Below are 24,802 nucleotides of genomic sequence, written 5' to 3'. Positions count from 1 at the left end.
AGCTAAGCACTTAATATAAGAGCAGCACCCTACACTTTAGTTGTCAGAAGAACTATGTAAACTTAGATATACAGTTTAATCAGTTATAACTATAATATAGCTATAGTTAATTCTACAGAACTGTAAAAATTAAATATAAAATGTATAGCTATGCTACACAAATTCCTGAATTAGGTAACAGTTAAGGCAAACTTTCTGCATGTGTGACCTGCCACTTCAAGGAAACAAAGGTGAAAAAAAAAAAATCTGCACCTGCCCAAACTCTTCCCATTACTGAAAAACTGTATCTCTTTCTATGTTATACATAACATCAACATCTAGGCATATCACTACTACATCAACAATTATAAACTAACCATCCTCAAGTTAGGCCTAAAGAGTTTTGGCTCCCTCAACTAAAGGAAGGCAATATGCAACTAAAGAAAATTGATACAGTCAACTAAGAACAGGTTAAGACAGATACAGCTTGGTCTTACCACCAGTAAAAAAATATGCACAGGTACAACAGTTACAATGTAGCTAAAAGCTTATTAGAAATTGTGTTTCAAAGAATGCTTTTTTTAAAAAATCACTAAAATATTCAACTTTATTAACAGTATATTTACATATTTTCCAGCTTTTAGTCAACCGTGGTGAAAGTTAAAAAAGCTTAAGCAATAACCACAGCACAAGATGAAAACATTTTGAATTATACAATACTTTATACACATTTTATACAAAGGAACACTTAAATAATACAACTGGACACAAAAATATACACTTTTAGAGAAATTCACACCAGTAATTGTATAAAGCTCTCTTCTGCACTGTGGTCCTGAAGCAGCAGGACTGACCCGTGGCTCTGAAGTGTTACATGTGACAGTCTTGAAAGGCCACTATAGAGTGCGGATTGCCCCTTCAATTATTAGACAAGGTACTTACCATTCATCTCACCCTACAGATTTTATTCACCAATAAATGTGTAAGATCAGACCAACCACCATTGTCCTTAGCTCCAATTCTGTCGAATAAGACAAGTGGCAATCCAGAATAGAGCACATTGACATCTTCAAGGCTATCAGCTTAGAGTTGTGTTGGTGTATTCAAGTTTTGAGGTCCTTATGCAAAACATCCAAAGCATAGTGGTATCAAATTGGGTTTAGGAAGGTAGACCTTTGGAGCCAGTAATAAAATCTAGGCTCTCACTACCCGCTAATTTAAGTACTACATATGGATACAATACTTAATTCAAAGAATGAAGAATTAGCAGAATAATGCACTTAAAGGAGTGTGTACTGTCCAGGATGTGTGTTCAACACATGATTGTGTTAGTAAAAAAAGAAAGCCTGCCAGACACTGATTTGAAAGTCCAAGGTCAACCAAATTCACCTTCTTGGTCAAGTGCATCTACGTTAAGGCTTTGAATTATCTGACCCAAGAATTTACAGATAAAATAAATGGGTACCCAAATCCTGCTAGTATGTCTCATTGAGACCAGCATGAAGAGAATAAAGCTTAACACCTTCAGGAAACTGATGCAGGAACACATGCCTGAAATATAGTTTTGTTTCAAAATTTATATGTAATGTTTTAATTTACCATTAGGACTTTATGGCAAAAATCCTAATTAGGATTAAGAAACAAATAATTTAAGTTGTAACTTCTTTGGAGAATTTTCCACTTCCTTTTTGTGGGTCTTACACTTTTCATGCAAAAAGATAAATTTCTTAAGACCACCTTAAGAAATGACATTTTCAATGGAAATGGAATGTGCATCCAGAACTGCAGGTGAAAAATAATAAAAAGAAACTTGCTCCAAGAGTCCTTGAGTTTTCTTGTCATACATTTGTGTCTTGTAATAAAGGTTCTTTGGCCTCCCCAGGGGCCTGTGGACTGTGTGGATGGCCATGGCCACCACAATGTTTTTTCCAGTTGCTTGAGCGAACATTTAAATTGGTGTGTTCAGGAATAAACAAGGCAACAAGCAGAGCCAGTAATACAGAGCATGCTCCAAATAAGAATGGGGGACCTGGAATTATGGAGTTCTGAAAGAAAAAACAGAATAAATTTAAGACCAAAAAATCAAGAACATTTTAGTTGTTTAAATGATGTTTAGATTATTTCATGCCTCAATTCAGTAGACTACACAAAAATCTGGCATTGTGCTTGATCAAACCAAGAAATACAGATCCCCCTCCCACCCCTGTGTGCCATAGAGATTAAAGGACACTGAACTTTGAGCCAGTAAGTTGCAACATTAACTTGTTAAATTCCCCCTTGGCTGTATGCCAAACTGGACTTCAAATTGCAGAGACACTCCAGATCTTACAAAATGTCACACAGGCAAGTGAGCAATAGTACCTGTTGAGCAATATTAGAAATGTAGACTTCATGCATTATTTTGCGTATCTGGGTAGAGTCGAGAACAAAGTGTTAGCAGACAATGGTGCTGTGGCTTTTGCCAGTAAAATATATTAGCCTAGCAAGCACTGAATCTTGCTGGCAAAAACTGACCTTAATCCTGTATGCAATTCCTGAGTGACATAGGCATTTTCCCTCTGGAAATCAGTTCTAAAGAGCATATGGTTTTCACCATGGTGTAAAAGTGCTCATTCACTTGTGGTTCATTGTCATTTTTAACTGTCAACAGTTATTCAACAGTTAATTGTACAAAGCACTAAACAAAAGAAAATGACTTTTCATTTATTGGGAGATCAGTGGTGCCCTTTTTAATCAAAATGGCAAAATGTACTCTGAAAGTGTTAAAGTGTTATGAGTCAACAGATAAACCATTTGAGCTAACTTAGTCAAAGCTGAAATTTACAGAAGGAAGTATTTTGAATGATTTGAATTACTGCAAGAAGAGGAACTTAAGTTGAGTGGTAAACACAAATTATTTCCTTGCCTTTGTTTCGTATAACAAGTCGAAGGATAGAAAGAAATTTCCACGAACTGAGCCAGTTCAAAGAAGCATGCAAGGTCCTATTTTCAGTGAGGCACAAAAGTGAGCCTTTTGATTACTGCACGTAGTCACCCCCTTTCTGCACAAAACATGTTTAGTGTGAACCAGGCCCAGGAAAGAGCCCATGTGCACAAATCCATGCTATATACTCAGCAGGGAAGTGCTGCCATGAGGGGCTGCAAGCTGACAATGAGCAAAGCCAACATCTAGAAGCGAGTGAGGTCTCCAACTTTGCAGAATTGTACAGTACTGTGCACCCCCCACACACAATTTGTGTACAAGTCCATCCCCACAGGCTACATGAAACAGAAACCACATGAAAATAGCCAGTTGTGGCATGCTACCTCTTAGATTGTAGAGTCTACACCAAAGTTTACATGTATATTTTAAAAAGCACATGCAAAGAAAAAAAAACCTAGAGACAATACCTGTTGCTGTGAATGGTGCTGTGTGGCTACAGTATTTCCCAGATCATTCTGGGAAAGTTCATTCAATTCTACATGGAAAATGTAGAATATGAAACCATAAAGTGCAGGTCCCAAGCCATTACAGAGTCCTCTAATTCCTGTTATCATTCCTTGAACGACACCTAGACAATAATCAGCATTCAAAGTGGTCAGTACAAGCAAAAGCTTTTCTATACTGGAGATCATGATAAGAAGATACTTATGCTCAACAGGTATTGGCCTGTCTTCTCTGGAAACCATCTCCATAAAAGTCAAGATTTCTGGCAAAACTTGGTGTCCTGTTGTCTCTGAATTTCAACAGAAGCAATATGCTACCACTATTAAGGTAGGGAGTCCTGCTAATTCCCAGTATAGCAAAATCTCCAGCAGTAAGGAGACGAGAATTTCCCCACTAATATTTTGAAGCACCTACCCTGTTGATCAGCATCAGCAGTCCGTGAAACAAGGGCACTAACAGCTGGAAATGTGATGCTAGACATGGCTGCAACAGCCCCTGCTGCCCACATCATCCTGAAAATGTATATAAATGGAAATGATTATAAGAGGTGAAAGTGTTGAGCAGCACTTTGCATCACCTCTGACAAATTCAACCGCATGTTAAGTCAATTTCATCCATAAGGGCTAGTCAGCCTTTATCAGAGCAAAAAATCATCAGCTTTATATATTTTTGCATATAGGGCCTATCAATGCTAGTACTACAGAAACAACGTAGCCTGAAGAACATTTAAAGCCTACAAGGAAGCAGCAAAGGATGATAGAAAGTTAATGTCAAATGCCTTTTCCTCATTATAATTCTATCTATTGCACATACTATCTCTTTTACTTTGAATTACAGCAAAGCCATGGACTTGCATGAAAGCATATATGAAGCACGTAATACCATGCAATATTTTTTAAAGTCTTCTAAATTAAGAACCCCAACTTGTAAAAATATTTAAAAGAGCAACACAGTGAGAAGTTACTTACCAAGGTTCTGAGCCAAAGCCATACCAAGCTAGCTGCAATATTTGAAATCCCAAGCCCAGCAAGATGGTGTTTTTGTTTCCAATTGACCTCATAAGTAAACTCAAAACTATTGTCTGTGGAGAAGAAAATGCCCATATTTTAGTTAATCCTGTGTGATTTGTACATAAGCAAGACACCTTGGATTTGCTGAAAGCACTAGTGACACAAACATTTGGCTAATTCTTAACAAGTCATATAAATCTGGTTTGAAAGTAGCCAGAGACCAAGTGCATGGAAAAGAGGGGGACAATGTCAATTTATGGTCTAGTATTCTAGGGTGTTAAAGTAATCCAAAATGAATGCACCCCAATAGGAATTCTGTTAGGAAAACTACTGCAGGCTGTAGCTTTGGTCTGCTGCATGCTGGCAGACCACAACTTACTCTTACATTATAGTCTGCCACCCGCAAGACTCCTGCAAAGGACTCCCAAATAGAAGCTTCCAAGTACTCTGTGGAAGGTATACTGTGTACACTTTAATGATATTATTATTAAATAATAATGTAATAGTACTTCATGGCTCCTTTGGAATGCTACAGACTACATTGTTCAAAATATTACAAAAACTTAATTTTAGCACACCTTCAAAATACATGCATATAATCTGCTGAGTTTTTCCACACCTCCTGCAATTATCTTGGCATAAATTGTTTTAATGCCTCACTTAGTTCCTTGTCCCTAATAGCCAGACAACCTCTCTTCCTGAAAGAATTCTACAGGCAGAACCTCTACAACAAGGGCACAATGGTTGGCTATAGTTACCTGTGCAACAATGGAGAGAATTCCAAGGACTGCGATAAATGCTGCAACACTTTCTGGTGAAAATCTCATTATCTAGATAAAAAGGAGTTCATTACACTTTAAATATTAATGACAAGAACAACATGTGGTCAATTCACACAAACAGTTTTAACCATGTGACTATAATTAACTCCAACAGTTCCTATAATTGTATAGAAATTCTAAGCACTAGTCATTTCATCAACAGGAAATGAATCCTATTTTAAAGGATGCAAATCATTCCACACAAGGAGGACAAGGAATTCACCCTTTTCAAGCACAGCTGCTGAAACAATTGCAACTCAGGAACCAGCAAGTTAGTCTATAAACACATCTATCTGGCTTTGTCATCTCCCACCCTTCTACAAACAAGACAATAAGCAAATACTTACTTGTCTGAGGTACAAGAAGAAGCTGGAATACTGGCCTGCCTCTGGGAGGTAGGAGAGAAAGACTGTTATGCAGATTAGCAGCACTATGGAATCTTGACCAACTTTCTTCAATGACTAGAACATGGAAAGAGAAAATGGTATCATGCATCCACTCTGTTAAAAACCAACTTGATAGTCCCATGTCACAGCCACTCAGTAGGGAAAAGAAGGAGTTCCTGCATCCTTCAGCATCTCCCAAACAATACAGAAAAATATTAAAACAGCTCATCTGATCCTGAAACTAAGCAGAAATTATGCTATTGGGTGGAGGAATGGGCAGCAATCTTGTACGGAATTAGTACTTTTGATAGTTAATTGTGAATGTATAAAACATTAGGGAAAGCTGGAGGCAGAAGAAAAAGGGGAAGATCAAATATGGGATAGACTGACTCCATAAAGGAAGCCACAGCCTTGAGTGAGGCTGTCAAGGGCAGGCCATTTTAGAGGGCAGTTTAATCACAGGACTGCCTTAAGATGGAGACAACCTGATGGCATGTTACAACAAGTGAAACTGAGGCATGCTGAAAAATTTCACATACAGAACCTAAAACTTTGACATTTTCTTTGTACTTATTAAATGGAAATGTGGGTATTATATCATCTCTTACTCAGCTGAATACCAAAATTATGACAAAAATCCACACGACAGAATTATTTCTTGATCCCAAATTTTGCCCCCTCCAACCGGTCTTCATGAGGCAAACACCAGCCTGCTCAACTATGTTGAAATGGGAGAATTAAGTATGTATTCTTTAATGTGTTGCAAACCATCTCCAAATGGTATGAACCTTCAATGCAATGGCATTTCTGATAGTGATTTAAAGTTCAAGTCCTAAACAGCTGGACATCTACTTTCTGCTGAACCCTGTGTCTAGTTAAATCAATGACAAGATGACTTTAAATAGCCAAAACAAAACAAGATAAAAACTCCACAGTTAAAAGTAATCTCATAGAAGTGCATGTATTGCACTTTTAAATACATTACCGCAAATGGATCAGCTTGTTCCCAAGAAATGGGTGCTCCCCATGATGCAGGTCTCATCTTTTCTGGCAGTGATTCAGGTACAGCAACAAGGATAAAACAAATATCCAACAACGCAATAGCTGTAGCCAGGACCACCACTAGGCTGTCTCCATATACTCGACCAAGGTAGGCACCAATGGCAGGGCTGGTAACTAAACTTGCGGCAAAAGTTGCTGAAACCTGTAAATGACAGGTAATGAGAATATTTTGAGAATATCTGACTAACCTCCTTCAGTGAGGATCCCAAACACTTCAAGTCTTAAATGAAACAATGTAATATATTAACATATTTTTACACTGCCTTTCTATCATACAGTGGCAATTCCAAACAACTCACAGAGTAATAAACACACTTAACACAGAATATATAACATCAGGACAACTGAGATTTGGCTCATTTCTTTCTGTAGCAAGTCCTGATTTTAGATAAGTGAATTCAGAAATGACTTAAAGAATATTCTATTCTGACAAGATGGAAAATAGAGGTTGAAGAGTGAATACAAATGAACAAATCGCATTCGTGCTTACAATTATTTCTTCCCTTTTATATGGGGCGCACTTCCATAATATCAGAAACCCTGGGTAGCTTTCATAGCTAGGTAAGATGTCCTCTTTGCCTGGGGCCCCCAGTGTGCCCAACGGATGATCAGGCACAGCAGGGAGACTTGAATTACCTTCTGCCCCAGTCCTTCCCATGGAATCCCAGGGGGCACTGCATGGAAACACTGAGAGGAGCAGAGCAAAGATGATGACAGAAAGTACCCATTTCAGCACTTTCAGGAGCTGTGGGGAAAGTGACAAGCCAGGTCGTTCTCTGCTTCCAGGAGAGGAAGCAAAGTGCTATGCAACTTCTCCTCCACAACATCCACATCCCCACCCCATCCTTCACATGCTGAAATCCTCAGGTGTGTGTGTGAGGGGGAGGGGGGAGGTACTTCTCTCTGGCACTAGGGTGCATGTGTGCAGCTCTTGCTTGGTGCAGAGCCTGTGGGTTTCCCACCATGTAAAAGCACAGAAGCAGGAACTGCAGGCCCAATCAACAGGAAACAGAAGCCAGCTTCAGCTGGGTGAACCTGGCTCCTGTTCCCCATTGGTTCTGTCTGCCATTTGGGGCCACCAGAGAAGGAACAAGCTCCAGCCAGCTCCTCAACCTCCCTCCTTTTCTGTGCCAGCCCCAACAGAGATGCAGTCAGTGGGGAGAGGAAGTAACTGATGAAGCAGGAGCTGCTCAGAGCACGGCAGCTCCACAACCCACTGGTCTTTATCAGGTGGCGAAAAGGAGCTGCTGGGATTACTGTAATTTAGAACGATCCTTGGTTTCTTAGGGTAGCTTCACAGCCATCCCTCAGAGTGTACTGGCTTCAGATGACATGGCGTTGTAGCCACAGGGGATTCGCACGTCATGCAAACCCAATCACAGTTTTCTTTGCATGGTGAAATTCACTTCAAATGTTAATTCAAAATTTGTACACATGGTATAAAGTGTTACAAACTTTCAAAAGGCTAATTACGGATGCATATTATGTTTAAAACATACCAAACCATAGGCCATACTTCTTTCATGTTCTTGGGTTATATCTGCTACATAAGCAAACACAACTGAAAAGGTCACTGCAAAAACTCCGGAGACAGAGATGACAGCAAAATACCACCTAAGAATGAAAGACATTGTAAGTTCAGATAGGTGATCAATAGGCAGTACAGACACTTGCCTATTTAAATCTGCCTGCCCAAGCTGCAGATATATAGTATTCCTTGCTCCAACCATTATCCAGACAGTCATAAATACATCAAAAGCACTATGGATAGCATACTTAAAACTTACGAGAATTATGATATACCTTTTCCTCAAATCTGTAAGAGTAAGCTATAAAATGTGAAGCTTATATAGTGGACTACAGATTTATCTAAAGAAAAATTAACAACCCAATACAAGACAAGGGCACCCTAAATAAAAATTGAAGCACTGTTCAACAAATGATATGTCATTTTATCTTACAGTCAAAGTTAAGCATAATGGCACTTCTTTTCTGATGCTTTGAAAAAATAGCTCTCCCAAAGAAACTTCTGGGGAGGGGTTGTTTGTTTTGACAATTATTTCAACAGTTAATACTCCAGTGTTCAGATGTTATTCATTAACCTACCCAAATGCAACTTCATTAAATAAATCCCAGTGGTACTCTACCAACATTTCTATGATACTGACATTTTTAAAATGCCATTAAGAAAGTTGGCTTTACAACTGTACTACAAAGAACAGGAAAGGCTACTCTAGGTCACCCCACCATGAAACCATATGCACATGCATTCACATGTTCAGCTTCCATCAGTCCCCCTTGAATCATTCACTCTTTTTCTATTCCTTCTGCATGCTGCTTCCTGAACTTGAAACAGCCTCATTCTATTTGTCAAGCCACTTTCCTTCTCCAAGGCAACCCCCAAGAACCATCCAAACTCCAAGGCAACCCCCAAGAACCATCCAAACCTTCACACAATGTCACTCTTCCCCGCCCAATCTCCACTACTTATTTGTCGCTTCCCAGTTACCTCCCCAACATCCGCATGGTCTATCTAATGTAACTTGTTGGTCCTTTGGACCCACTTCCATGTAATGCATACTATATATGTATGATGCTAAACAGTTATTCACAACGTATTTATCGCTTAGCACCTGAAAAGGCCTCTAAGGCAGTTTACATGCACAAACATACACTTTAACAAAAATAGAAAGCAGCACAACCGCCTTGGGTTGCTTCCAGGAGGAAAAGGGCAGGATGTAAGTGCATAATAAATACTAAAGACTAATGTTTAAAAACACTTGTTTAAGAACACAAAAAAAGATTCACAAACCATTTTAAACCATAAAAAGCTTAACAAAACATTTGCTGCTTGCTTACAAACTAAAGGTGGAGCCAGCCAAATTGCCCTCAAGAGATTTTCACCAGGTGTATTGTGACAGAAAAGGACTTATCTTGAGGCACCACCAAGTATACAAGGGCATGACTTCTGTTGACAATTTTGGTAGACAAAAAGATTCATACAGGAGAAAGAGTCTTCAAAAACCCAGGACCCAAGCTACTTGGGGCTTTACAAGTAACAACAAACACTGCAAATTGCATCTGAAAACAACTGCAAACACCAGAAAGCATACTGGACACTGTAGTTTGCACTAATTACAGTTTCTAAAAATCCTTCAAGGGTAGTTCCATGTAGCACACATTCCAACAATATAATCTTTAATAGTGGCCAGATCTGCCTTCTTCAAGAAGTGACACAACTGGCACAATTAGCCTAATTCAGGCAGACTTCCCATCAACAGCAACCAGCTGGAACTCCAAGAGCAACCACAAGCTCTGAACCACATCTTTCAGAGGGAGCACAGCACATCCAGATAAATGTTATAAATCAGTCAATCAATCCAGAAGAGGGTGCCTGTCCATATAGCCAGTAGGATGAAAGCTTTGATAAGGGAATTTGGGTTCTAGGCCTGTTCAGCCATAAGGAGCACGGGTTTTGGTAGTCACTGTCTCTCAGCTTAACCCACTGGTACATACTGAAGATAAGCCATCCCTTGTTTACCGGGGAAGAGCTGAATTCAAATATGCAAACACACACAGTACTAAGAGCTTCTATTACACTGAGTACTAGTTCTAGAACAAGCAAAGGCTTGGCCTGGATCCAAAGAAATATAGACATATCTCTGCAGCTCAAGGAGATGTTAGATTTGAGTTTTCTTTCTGTACCCTTCAGTGCAGTGGTGGCGAACCTATGGCACACGTGCCACAGCAGGCACGCAGAGCCCTCTCTGTCGGCACACAAGCCAAGTCGCCCCAGCATCGCCCCAGCAGCCAAGCATTGGATAACGGTGCACACAGGGGCCATGCGCATGCTCAGGAAGGAGTAGTAGGCAATGACATCACAAGCCACGACTCATTAGCCCCGACTCATCCGAGCTTTCGCATGGCCGGTCAGTGCACTGCCAAGGGGGGAGATATATATGTATACACACATATATACATATACATACACACTTGAGACTGGCTGTGAGTTTTAATACATTCATTTTTATTAACACATCTCTTTAGCTTCGAGTTTTCTTATGAAAAATTGAAATTTAATATCTAAGAGATGTTCTAATTAAGAAACTGAGATTCTTTTAATGTTGTGCTGTCCCCCTGGCATATTTGAGCCAAGGTTTGACAAATTATCAGCATGCCTACAAGGGCAAAGATCACATTAATTGCAAAAAGCACGCCAAATGCAAACTTTTACCTTTCAATAAAAAGCTGTTTGTATCACTGAAAGCTGTTATTGTGTTTTTCTTTTAAGACAAAAGATGTTAATGTATAAGTTGTTTTTCCTAAACTAAAACCTCAGTATTCAGGTTTATTGCAATGTTGGCACTTTGCGATAAATAAGTGGGTTTTGGGTTGCAGTTCAGGCACTCAGTCTCTAAAAGGTTCGCCATCACTGATCTAGTGTTAAGTGCCGAACTGTTAAGGTACCTGAGAGGAAATTCAAAAGTAAAGAGAAGGGTGTCCACTGCTGAAATAAAAAGTAAAAAACCCTCCCACTTACCATACCCAAGCTCCCAAAGCAGTTCTGTGACTGTGTTCCTGATCTTTTTGTGCTAGTGTCTTTGAGTAAAGCCAACTCCAGTTTAATGTCCAACCAACAAATAAAAAGGGATAACATGCAGTGGATAGGTTGACCAGACAAACAATACAGTCTTGTAATCAGAAGATCTCTGTTTTATCATACATTCCACCACTGCTTTCCACTGTAGGTGGCAGAAAACTTCACTGAGTCACAAAAAAGTGCATACTTCAACAGAGAACTAGAACTAAACATGATATACAACCAGCAATTCAAAAGACACTGATTTAAGACATAGCTTTTTCCTATGACAAAATGGATACTGGTCTTACTCTTGTTCAGAAATCTATGGAAAGAGGAATAGGAAAACCCTATTAACCAAATCTGCACTTCAGCTTTTAAAGAATGGGCTGCAAAGAAGTCTGAAGTGTACCAAAAACAGCAGTGTTGCCCTATTAGCCTTCAGTATTGTCTGTGAGCAAAACAAGTGGGGAAGCCAAGAACAGTTTTCTATGGCTTACACAATGCATTCATTGATAAGTGACCTGGCACTCTGCCAACAGGCCCAATCAATGCTTACACAAAGACAGTTGAATTAAAGAGGACTGTGACATTTTAAACTAAACTTATAACAAAACTACACTACACAGGATTAACATAACGGATCTATAAAGGCAGGCTTTGAAAAAGACACTAACCATGGGCTGATCTTCATTAGTGGGATCGGTGCACAAGTAAAAAATACGGTTAACAACAGGAACGATTTTCGGCCCCAAACATCAGACAGAGCCCCAATCAGAGGGGCACTCAAGAAAGACAGTAAGCCCTGTGAAGTGAACACACATGCTTTAAGTGAAGGAAAACACACATATCAAAGCAAAAAAGGAGAGCAGAAGAACTGAACATCTTGATATATTATTTGCAGAACTGTTTTTGAAGAGAGAAACAATTTCCCCTTTTCTCCCCAACAAATGAACGAATGACAGCAGCCATGTACTTGGACCTCCCTCACACAAAGTGCATGATGGGGTTATTAAGGCCATAAACTAGCCCACTAAAATAGACCAATGCACTCCCATAGAGGTTTTGGAGACCAGTGCTTCAACAGCCTTCTCCCGTGCTGTGAAACAGACCAATAAACTGTGGCACTAGAATAAGCATTATGGGCATGGATGGCCAAAGACGAGTTCCTTTCTTATCCTTGCACATGATTTGTAAGCAAGTGGGCTAGCAGCTTTTGCAGATGCTGCTACTGCTTCTGTCCACAGCTACATGGCAAGGAGAGGTCTCCATTCCCTCTCTATGGCAATAGTTCCCTTGGGGTGGGGAAGGATTGCTGTTTCCAAGATTGCAAGGCCGTCCAGCTTGTCACTTCCTTTTCCATAGGGTCAAAAAGACAAATACGGGTCGCTCCCCTAACACACTCTGGGAAGTCAGCACCAATGAAAATGAGGATTGGGCAGCAGCTATGAAAAAGGAAGTTGAAACAAGGTGCAGAGCTGACACAGCTTTTGTGATACACTTTTCAAAGGACATTCCTCCCCACACCCTTTCCTTCCCAGCAGTGCTGCAACAGAAGTGGAGGTTCAATGCAACTATTTAAGACTGAGCTAAAACATTCCTATATCACATTGGTGGGGGAGCAAGGACCCTTCCTATTAACTCTAGCGGTAAGGTTATTGGCATTGTTCTAATTCCATGTTAAGGTGCCACAGAAGTAACACTGCTGCTTTACAATGTCACAAACAAGGCAGTGCGAGATAAGGGATACTGATTTGCAGAACCAAGTCACAGAAGAACAGTACACTGGGAAGGAGAGCATTTTAAGCACTAACCACTGTGTGAACTACAAGCCCTCCTCAGGAGGGGGGGGGGAGTTTTGATGCAGCCTTCCCACCCACTTGAACTTGAGGCTTCCCAGCCCTTGGGAAAAAATAATGAACAAAGAGAGTGGTCAACAGGACAAAGCAAAGGTGGTGTCAACACCAACAGTAGTTATGCCTGTCCCCCTTATTGGGGGGGCATTCACTCTGTTTCATCTAACTTCCTTTTAAAGTTTTTATCCCCTGGAAAAAAACAGTCAGGGAAGCATAGTAACAATAGCACTACATGTTCCTAAAAGGCAGGGATGCTAATATCTCCCCATTTGTGGAGTATCTGGAGAGTTAAAGAAGTGTTGAAAGGGTGGAGAATGCTGAAAACTAACTGTTCAGCAAGATTAATTTGCCAAGGGGGAGATATTATGCACTTTCAGCAAACTTATTCCTTTGGCTTCTTGCCACTTCCCACACCACTTTCAGTGCTTCTGGTTTGGGCACACAGATCCCTCCTTTCCTTTACTATTATTTTTGCCCCTGGGTTTTTGCAACTATGTACAAATTAGCAAATAAGCAGACTTGTCCTGTCAATGCCTTTATATGTTGCCTTTCATAACTCAACTCCTTCTGATAGTTGAAACTCATCAACCAGCTATAAGAGTGCACTTCCAAAGGCCCAACAAAAACAAAACAAAAAACCAAAATCTAGTTGTGCAGTTTGGAAGCTCTGTTTTTGTTCCTTGTTTTAAAAGCAAAAAAGGGGTGCCAGAGCGGGGGTGGGGGTAAGGAAAATGACAGGTTCTGCCACAGATTCTCCTGGGATATGCGCCAGAGTTGGTGGGAAGACTAAGGGGAAAGGAGGGAGAGAACAATCCCTGGCACACTTCCCAGTTTGTTGGGAGGGGCAGCTTAGCTTTTTGCGAATTCACCCAATATTATCCAAATACTTCCCTCTTCACAGATTCAGAAAAACCACAATTAAGTCTCTTCTTTTTTCCATACACTTGTTCTCTTAACAGCTCAAGCTGTGTGAAAGGATATCTAGGGTTCAAGTGTTTGGGACCAAGTACTGTGATGTTCTATAACATCTTCTGCATTTCACCCACCACAGACTGAGAAGTCAAGCATGGCAACATGTTATTAGGTCATACTTGGTCTCATCCTTAATTTACAGCAAGTAGTAGTGTATAAGGTGTCTACTCCTTCATGTTCAGTGTTAAATGAAAGACATTCTATTTATAAAATAAATCACAGATCCCAAAAACATCAATTTAAGGGCTAGTCCTATCTTACCTTTACTCCTTGGATTAAACCATTCATTAAAAATGTGTGTTTTGGAAAGGTTTCATGCAAAACCTGTGAAATAATATGCATACACAATATTAGGAGAGAATATTCATACAGCAGCATTGTTAGACTACTAGAAACAAGATGAATGCTTGAAAGAGATCAGCCACAATCATTACTACCACCACAAGGAGTCCTTGTTTACAGACAGGATTAATTTCCTTTCATGGCAGAAAATGTTCACCATTGCTAATACACTGTTGGAAAAATTAAATCTTTATTTGCAATGTACAGCTGAACTATTCAAAGAAAGGAGATGGAATTAAAAGGGTAACCTACTCTATAGCTAAGGACATGCAGCTATAAAGCAAAATCACAGCTGATGTAACCCCAATCCACATTGGAGAGAAAGCCCCAACATGGCATATAGGCAGATGACAGAACTACAAGTGAAACTTCTCTTGCCCTGACCTTTTAGATACCCTGCCCTATGAGTAAATTATTCCACTTTGATACAGGCAATATTAGGCAGCTACTTTAATACACCATTCCGGAACAAAATGCAGATCCCCCCCGCCGTCATCTGACAAACTAGCATACAACAAGAATTACTGACTATGCAAAAACAGAAACAGCATTAATGGTCAGGAGTTTGTTATCCTATTATCTTATCTGCATAGTCTGCAAATTTGCAATTGCTTGAAATCATAGGACCTTTTCTACATACAGAATTTGTAATTCTGTGTTTCAGTTCTTCATGGCTTAAATGTGAAGGAAAAGCTGAACCTCCTGCATAGGGGGATACAGGAAGGATAAGGCTGTACCCCTAGAAGACATGGCTGGTATGCATGCGGAGGAATTAAGTGGCACTGAAATACAAGAGCATATCTCCTGGGTAAATTACAAAATCCTAAACAATATCCACCCATCCCATCAGTTGCCAGAATATTTTGCCATTTTCATGCCAGAATGCTTGAAATTTTGCATTCCATATTCCACAATACAGGCATGCAGGTTTCAAAGCCAAAGGATTTAAAAAAAAATCCACCAGTCACAGCAGTGTATCATTAGGGATGGAAGTGGGGGGTGGGGGTGGGGAATCAGAACAGAACTGTCATTCAAATTTCTAAATCTATTTATATAATTCTGAATTGTTTGAGCAACAGAGTTTATACATTACATAAGCACAGCCTCTAAAGGATTTGTTAATTTTTCCTCTTCTCCAGAAAGTCAGCTTTGAATAGTTCAATTACAATTCTTATTTAGTAGTAAGATGAGGAAGTATCTGCAAAGAGGGTTTTTCTAACCTTACATCAAATACAAGACAAGCCAGTCTACTAAGAATATATTACATGAATATTTCATTGAGAACACAATGCTTATTTGGGAACATCTCTTTATTACAATGTGCTTCTTGCACACATACCTAATTACAGAAAGATACATATTACCCTTAATAAAATATTTTGCCAAAGACATGAACAGAAAGAAATCATAATATCTGAAAGCAAAGTCTACAGAACCTTACATATTATTTGCTCTCCCTTTTGCTCAGTTAAGTTTTGTTTTTCATTCCTATACACCTAAGTAAAATGGTTCTCACCTTTAATGCATGCACAACCATTACCATGCTCACCAACTCTAAATACATTTATCTGCAAGTACATTTATTTCAAAATAAGGTATTCCAAATAAGCATGCTTAAGAGCAGAAAGAATCTGACACCGAGCACCCTTCCAATGTTTACTGCAACAGACTTCAACTAAATCTCCTGGTTCAGAGACATTATTCCTGGCTAACTATAATCTAGTAACTGAGAATAAAACAATGAAACTGGGCACTCTCTCTTCACACATTCCCTTCCAAACTGGCTGGTTTAATTAAAATACAATTCTGTTGAACTAGAAAAGGAAACTGTGGTTTACTGTCACTTGATTAATCAGGATCTTAAAGCAACTTCAAAGAACAAGGAAGGGGGAGGAGCAAAGGGTAAGGAGAATATATATATAATTCAATCCAAGAGCTAAACTAGGATTTAGAAAACTAGAAATTGGACAACTGAACTGGACCATTCAGCAAAGCTGCCCAGATAAGGCAGAACTAAGGTCAAGATTAAATGCATTACGTTTTTAAGAAATAAAAGTATTACTTACCACTAAGGTTGGTGCCGTCAGGAGTCCCCAAGCAAAAAATTCCAAAAATATAACTATCACAGCATGGTAGACACTAGGTGAACCTATTCCTTGTGGCTAAAAAAACAAACAAACAAAAATTTGTCACTACTGAATGTTCAACATACCAATAATGCTCTCACTGCAAATTGTAGGAAATGAAAAATGTTTTAAGACAAGGAATGGAATATACACACAGCTGCATTCAGACAAACCATGGTTTAACATGTAAATATCACAAACGTTAGTTTCAGATATACTCTGTTATTCAAGAAGGATCAAATTATGATGTAAATAGACTACATTTTGCTATATTCAGATACAGTGGCAAATTATTGCTTGCTAATGAACACAAAGCCAATTTAGAAATCATCAGTGTATGTGAGGGCAGGAGAAACCATTTGAGCTTGAGGCTTGGCTCTCCTTGAGAACACAGCAACAAATCACTTCGGAGATAATTGCCTGGCTGGCACCAAGATTTGCCATGGCATGCTCCATGCATGGTCTATGACCATCTGGAAAATTTAACTCTGAATTGGGCTGACAGGGGTTGTTACATAATGTTTGAATCTGAACACTATAGTTAACTCATGGGTTAACCCACAGTTAACCTCCAATTAGTAGTTGGGGGTAACCCATACTACTTAACCCATGATTTACCACACTTGCATGCAAACAACCTCATAGTCCAAATGCAATCTGAGTAAACACAAACATTGCAAAACTTTCTGGACAAGCTTACACACAGTAAGAGTTTCCATATCCAAAATGAACAGTGACTTTACCTCATTATAGGATCCAACTATAGGTTCTGGTACTATGCCTCCTCCCTAAGAATTTTCATCATCCTTTCAGGGCAATTTAAAGGTGGGGTGTAAGTGTATTAAGCAAGCAAGCAGCAACCCACCATTCTCACCACCCAAAACAATTCATTGAACGGCTAGCAACATGCAATATGGTATTGCTTGCAGAGACTCAAATTTTCCACCGTGGCCAGGATGTGAAGAATATCTTAGAAGATGGCCACAGTCCTTTGTTAAAATGAATGCTAAGTCAAAAGAATTTTCCAGATTGGAAAGAGGTTCAGCACTGCAGCAGGGTGCTGGGTGCTTATTGCTACATTTAAGGATCTACAGGTAGGATGTTCATGTAAGGTCCTTTCACATATTACATTCTCCCAGGAAGTCTCTGCAGGAGGCCACATTTAATTGCGATTACAAGGGGGAAGGGTCTGACACTGAAAACTTTACTTGCCTAAAGAGTCCAATTAAGGAAGGATTAAGCTAAGAATGCAAACAGAAATCATCACACAGTGCAGTCTTTTGATCAACATACAGAAAACTTGCAGGACTAGTTTTTTTGTTCTTTCCAAAATATGACTCTAGAACCAAATTATTTCAATTCCGGGGCCACAGACTTTGAATGAACAGTGCAATGGAGGGGCAAGTATTATATTTCCTCCAGTCCACGAAGAATAACTCCCATCATTACTCCATAGCAGCTCTTCCTCATGAAGAGAGTGTTAAAATGCAACAGCTAGAGTGCTTGTTCTTTCTCCAGAGAAACCAGTGGCACTGAGGTAACCATGCTTGCAGAAACATGTGTGCATGTGTCTGTAGACAGACATGCACTGAAATAATTTTGCTCACCCTCTTCATCATGCTAATCAGGAAGTCAACCTCTGAAGAGGCAGACAAGGCCTAAGCTTCTTTCCAACATCAGAACTACAGAGCGGGAGGGACAATCCCAGTCCCTTCTAAAGCCCCAAATATGAGCAAAGGCTCACTTGTGCACCTGCCAAGCCACTGGAGCTCCAACTACCTAACAAATGCAGAGGGAGAGAAAGTCCACACACCTCTGCTATCCTCTAATATGGTAGACAGGCAGTCCTCGGTTTAGAAACATCTGGGTTCCAATACAAGCATTCACACTTACAAATGAACTGCCATAAAGCCTATTACAATAGGACCCCACCAGTTTCACTTAACCAAGGCTGACCATTGGCCCTCCACATTTGCAGGAGTAAGGGCCACAGGACCTCCTCCACAAAGTATTTTCTAGGGAAAAAACTCAAATATCTCTAGGGAACTATACACTCTGTTTAGGGACACCATACTCTCTGTCTTGGCAACAGTCAGCCTCACTCACGTGTTTTGTTATCTTGAGAACACCCTTTCTGGTAAGAAAGACATGAATGGAACAAGAGTACGTGTTAACCTTTAATAATTTTATTATTGTTTTTTCTATCTAAACTGTTTTAAGTACTGTTTCTTTTATTTTTTTTCTTTAAATTCTTTAAATAATTTCTTTAAAATTAAATTATTTTAATTTCTTTAAATAATATTCTTTAAATAATTTCTTTAAAATACTGTATAGCTACACATATACACACAGATTCCCTCTGTTCAGTACCTGTAATTACTTTATTATTACTGTATTATATTATTATTATTATTACTACTACTACTACTACTACTACAGTGCTGTATTGTGTTTAAGGGTTTTAGTTTATATGGAAGTGTTTCTTAAGTGTTTTATATGCATAGAAAGGTAAAATATATACATATACCAAGACAAACCTTTGGCTTACTCATGCCAAATGCAACCCATGCATATGTGATCTGACTTACATACAAATTCAACTTAAAATACTCAATAATCATCATAAATTATGACTTATCCTATACCACAACCAGAGGCTTAGCCCATCTGGGAAGATATCTGAGCAAAGAAAACCTGAATGAGAAATAGGCTTGCCACATTAGACACACTTAGATTCTGGAACAGAGGTAGAACAGAGAGGGAGAAACTGCAGGTGCTGTGAGCCATCGTCGTACAACACATACTTTTTGGTCACTGTTGCGAGTCAAAGACATTTTACACAGGATTAAGGAAATGACTATAAACACATGAACTGTCTGACAGTACTAAAACCGCAGCAAATTGTAACTTCCACAATACTTGCTAAAAAATCTTAAACCTGATGACTCCCTGCAACACTCAAAAGCTCTATACCACATGTCCTGAAAGGGATGGTCCGAACAAAGAGACCAGGAATTCAAAGAATATTAATACAAGTTGGAACATAGCAAAGGACAGAAAAGCAGCATTACTGTTTCTTCCTTTTGGGGGAGGAATACCTTCCTTCAACTGCTTTAATATTTTGCATTTACATTTTCATAGGCAGAATTTATTCCAAATATGGAACAGGAAGTTAAATTGGAATGTTCAAGAAGCCATATATAGATCAAAAAGCATTTACTTACATTGCCTGAAAAAACACATACAACTGCATCATCCCTGTACTGCTCCCAACTGACACACTGATTTTATATATTAATACAAAAGTCACCTGTGTTCATTAGCAATTCTGCAGCTGGACATGTAGCCTGCTCAAGGCCACAGTGCAACCAACAAGCTAAGTGCTGTAACACTACATACACTAATCAACCGAGGAAGGCAATGGCTTGGTTCTCTTGGGTAAATTACTAACAGCATCTCCCTGCAGACATCACAACCACTGTATTCTGGACTGGAAACAGCAAGATGACACTCCTTATCCAAGGAAATACTAAGTACAATCCTGCTACTTAGCCCTTCCTTTATTTGAAATAAGCTGCCTTGGGTCAGTTTGCATACCACATCCAAGCTGGTTCTGCGTACAATAAAAAACCTTGAGTCACCTTGACTAGAAATTATCAGTGTAACCTGAAAATCTAGGTTGATGGGTTCTTTGAAATGTAAACTATCCAGCAGTGAACCCAATAATCTTGCATTAACCATTTGGAAGTAAACCCACTGGTCTGGGTTCACACATGAGGCTGACAAATTCCGATCTCACCAACTAGAGAGCAGGGTTTTCAGTGTGTGCGTGCGCGTGTGTTTTTTAAACAGAAACCGGAAGTGGCTTGCATGCGGCACAAATCTTCCTGAATAGTTAGAAAAACCTCAGAATTTGCTACCAGGACATTTAGATTAGGCCATTAAGATCACTGATCCACTGTGTGTAATATTCTGAACTGTGAAATGTCATTCAGATGCAATGTCAACCCATGATATCATGTTACATGCACAAGTCTCTAACCTGCACATGTCTTGTTCTCTAGTTTGAACTAAATAATAAACTGCTTGTCTGGGACAGCAACGTATGGTTTGTCTCAGATGAAGAAAGGGCTGGCAAAGATTGCAGCTAAGGGGAGGGAAAACATGAGCTTGAGGCACCAATCCAGGCTAAGTCACATGCCAAACCACAGATTGATGGTATCGCTGGACCACCACTAATTATCAGTTGCTCTCCACTATCTCAAATGGAGGGTTTTTCTGATCCTGCAACCAAAGCACACAGTGTCGTTCAGAAGTAGAGCAATGTATAGTCCTCCAAATGTTCTGACCTGCAATGACTTTATAATTTATGGATTGTGTATAATTATTGAAGTTTCAGGTGGGCTTTTTATGTTTACACCACATTTGTTAAGTTGAAGTCAGTGGATGTAGCCTTATGAGTTGTTATAACACCTTCCTCTTTCTTCATTCACTTCTTGCCCAGCTTTTTCTCTGTGTTAAGCTGCTATTGCACCTTCCAAAACAAAAAGCTCATAGGTGCCAATTACAACTCCTTTTGAGAGCCAAGGTCAGGTTTCTAGACAAGAGCAACATAAATTCCATGTAAAACTTTTGAGTCATAGGTCACAGATCAGTGATTTGTGATACCTGAAGCCGGTGTAACCAAAAGTAAGTACAGTATTTTGCAAGTTCAGGGTATGTATAAAATAAGCATTACAATACCACTAAACGTAAAGTATAGTTAATTAAAAGTCAAAATACATTGTGGCATTTAAAAAACATGTTGCATGCTTTCACTACCTTTATCTTATGGACAAACATATGCTATCTATCACTTATTATTTCCCTTCTAAAAATGGGAAACATGGGTTTATTAAGATGTTAACATAGTTTCTTACTTCAGATGTGCAATTCACATAATAACCAGGAACACATTGACTAAACTGGCAACACGTGGATTTGACTATTAAACAAGATAATGAAATTTAGAACTCTTGAATCAAAGCATGAAGAGACAGGCAGGCCTAACTTGATTAAGTACAGAAATGGGAACACCACACCTGTGCCCAAGAAAGAAAAAAAGCACAACAGCAGAATCAGCTAAGAGAGCTATTCACACTGAGAGGTGCTTCACACAAATTTCCAGAGTGTAAACAGGAGATCCATCTCTAAAGACTCAGCTATACACACACCAGGAAACCTTAACTGGCTGCAGCTCTCTAATGCATGTTCTAAAGCTATGGTTCATACATACTATTCACGCTGTGTGTTAACATTAGTGCATGTGTGTGTAGTGGAAAATATTAGTGTAAGTGAAGCATGTCTTAAGTGTAAATCAGCTCTAAGTTCATTGCTGCACTAGACTCAAACCAAACACCAACACACCATTTCAGCTCTGTTTCATGGACACTGCCTTTGCAAAAGCCCTTATACACGTAACAAAGAACAGGTATAGCTTAATTCAAACTATAATAGCACAGTTAAGCATGTGAGAATTGCAATTATAGTTCAAACGAAGACTATGCACAGGTAACTATAGATCAGCTACCAAATAACTCCCAACATAGTAAGTCATGTGACACATTTGGTACTGTGCACATGTGTGTCTATACCAGGAATGGCCAAACTCTGAGGCTCAGGAGCAGCATGGAACTCTTTGAGTTCATTGTGTAACTTGGCACTGCTACCTGCCACCTGTAAGTACCCATGGGGGCCCACTTGCAGCTCACTGCTGCTGCCCGCAGACACCCACTTGCAGTTCTCAAACATGTGACATTTTCCATTTGTGGCTCTTCTATGCAGCAAGTCTGCCACCCTGGTCTGTAACAAGACCGTTAATGTATTCATGTGGGATGTGGATATACAATTATATATATAAGGAAATCATACAACAGTGGACAGAAAAAATGTTTTGAGAAGTAGTATCTTAAAAACTAACAAATTTATTCTGGCATAATTATACGGTGCCATAGGACTCTTGTTTTTTCTGCAATAGACTAACATGGCTAACCCCTGGTGCCACAATGTTTTTTTGAAGTCTCAGAAGAAATGCATATTGGAACAATTAACTCTTCTAATCTCTAAACAATGATTAGAAGTAAACTATCCCCCAAAATCATGGCTGTACCTTTGCCTAGTAGCCGTAACGTCCGCTCATGCTATAGCTGATAAAGCATAGAAACAAAGTGAATGAAAGGTATCAAGCAGAATCCAGCAACTGGAAATACTGGACTAAAACAAGCTGCTTATCAAAAGTATGAGGAGTATGTAACTCACTGGGGGCAGGTGGGGAGCAGGGCTAGCAAGCCCATCTCAAATGTCTCTTAAAGTGGCCCTACAGAAAAGCTGGATGGTAAGAAAATAATTTATTAGAGCAAACTCTCAGACTCCTTGTTAACATGATGACAGTCTTTAAGTTCTTAACAACTTCGAGATAGACAAGAAGAATTGATTTTATATACATTTCCTAAAATGTTACATTCAGAAACAGGGGCAGGCTGTGTTATTTGTAACATTCAAACTTAAGCTTATTTCATATTTACTCTGCAAGACCCCAAAGTTTGCTCAACACCCTGAAGATGTGCTCATAAGCTCTTTTTTTCTTAATGAAAGTGGCTTAGTAAAGTGCTTAATCACACAGTAAATCTGGGTGCAATTAACATCACTCTCTTAGGTGGCTCTTAGCCTGGAGCAGAATGGATCACCCCAAATAAGGGGATTCTTCCTATAAACTTGACATTCTCCATGTCGAGGGGGAGGACAATCTATGACCCTCCATATGTTTTGGCCTACTCCTTCTATCAGCCCTAGCCAGCATGACCAATGGTGAAGCATGAGGGATGCTGTGGGCCAAAACATCTGGGGGATTACACACTGGACACTCTTGCTCTGGCTGCACGGGAATACTTATATTGGCGGCACACTTTTACAGGATATCATTGAACAATCACAACCAAAACACGATCAGCAGCATTTATTACCTAAATAATAGGCGGTCACCGGGCAGGGAAGGATAACCGGCCAATTCTGGCACGTTAAGAAAGTTTCTTAAAAGGGTATTCCGAAATTTCCCGCAAAGGCAAAATCGGCAAAATCAGGGGAATCGTTAATCAAACGCAAAACCTGGCACAGAGAGGCATTCGTCTTTGGGGCAACCCACGGCAGCTAAACCCCAATTTAAAAGAGGTTTGAATTTGAACTTGAACAGCAGGCATGTAGAAAGCATGACGGGAACATGCTGACTCTTCTGTTAGTGGCCACTCAAAGCATCCCAGTGTACCTAGCTGGCTGGCCCTCCTCTCCGCTTCCGCAGGCCTTGTACCCGCTCCCTTCCCCGCCACCTCCGTCGCTCTCCTCACCGTCCCGCCGTCCTTAATGATGATCTTCTTGGCCAGCAGGATGCTGCGGTTGGCGGCCCTTTTCTTCTTCTTCCCCGCTTGGGTCATTTTACCATCCTCCTAGAGGGCCGAGGGGGAAGAGGTGTAGGCAGCGAGAGGGGATGGGGGCGGAGGCGCCTTTTCTGCCTTTCCCGGCAGCAGCCAGGACTTCGCTTCCTTCTCGTAGTATCAGGCTTCTCTCAGGGAGCCACCGCCGGCGCCGCCATCTTGGACAGAGGAGGAGGGGGGAGGGAACAACAACCCCTCCGCGGCGGCAGCAACAGAGGCTCACATCACGCGATCACCTGATTGGTCAGGGGGCATTACACGTGAGCCGGGAGACCCCTCCCCCACGGGGTACCGAGAGGGAGCCAATCGCTTTCGCCGCTTCTTTTCACTCCACCCCATTCTTGGGAGGGGCACGTGAGGAGTGCGGACGTTGGAGGTTGCTCTGGCGACTAGCATAGAAGGGCGTGACAGGAAGGAGGGAGAAGCCGTGTGAGGGCTGGGCATCACTCCTTCCTAATTTTATTTCTGTGGGGAAACGAAAGTTGGGGGAAACGAACAGTTATCATCTGAATGTTACTTTGCCAGACTCAACATTTATATATTAATTATCCTCCTTCCGCTTTCCCGAGGAGGGAGGTGGAAAATAACAGTGGAACATACTAATCCTCCCCCATATTCTTTTACGTGGAGGTGACAGGTCTGCTGTTTTTAAAATGTAATATATAGAACAACAAAATATAAATACCTATCATAGAAATGTGTGCGTGTGTTGTGTGAAATTACAACTCAAGTTCATACCCATGGGCTGCAGTGTAAAAACACAGATTCACAAATGT

At 40.1% G+C, this 24,802-nt stretch overlaps 1 protein-coding gene across 2 annotated transcripts; it reads right to left on the bottom strand.

Annotated features, from left to right (window-relative positions):
* Window positions 1-552: 552 nt before the first annotated feature.
* Window positions 553-24,225, bottom strand: MFSD14A (major facilitator superfamily domain containing 14A). Of its 2 annotated transcripts, none has more exons than XM_044432227.1 (12): window positions 23,940-24,225; window positions 16,501-16,596; window positions 14,354-14,416; window positions 11,942-12,069; window positions 8,185-8,299; window positions 6,609-6,827; window positions 5,585-5,698; window positions 5,175-5,246; window positions 4,375-4,487; window positions 3,821-3,918; window positions 3,370-3,530; window positions 553-2,024 (listed from the first exon to the last, which is right to left on the bottom strand). In XM_044432227.1, the coding sequence occupies exons 1-12, from the start codon at window positions 24,024-24,026 to the stop codon at window positions 1,818-1,820; spliced, it is 1,473 nt and encodes a 490-aa protein (XP_044288162.1). In that variant the 5' UTR covers window positions 24,027-24,225; the 3' UTR covers window positions 553-1,817. The 2 variants fall into 2 exon arrangements, with proteins under 2 accessions (XP_044288162.1, XP_044288163.1); XM_044432228.1 differs by lacking the exon at window positions 23,940-24,225 and adding an exon at window positions 23,861-23,914.
* Between the last annotated feature and the right edge of the window lie 577 nt (window positions 24,226-24,802).

This window comes from Varanus komodoensis, unplaced genomic scaffold, assembly GCF_004798865.1.
Source record: "Varanus komodoensis strain SLA01 unplaced genomic scaffold, ASM479886v1 scaffold24, whole genome shotgun sequence".
Classification (NCBI taxonomy): Eukaryota; Metazoa; Chordata; class Lepidosauria; order Squamata; family Varanidae; genus Varanus; species Varanus komodoensis.
This window is presented reverse-complemented; position numbering and strand designations above follow the sequence as displayed.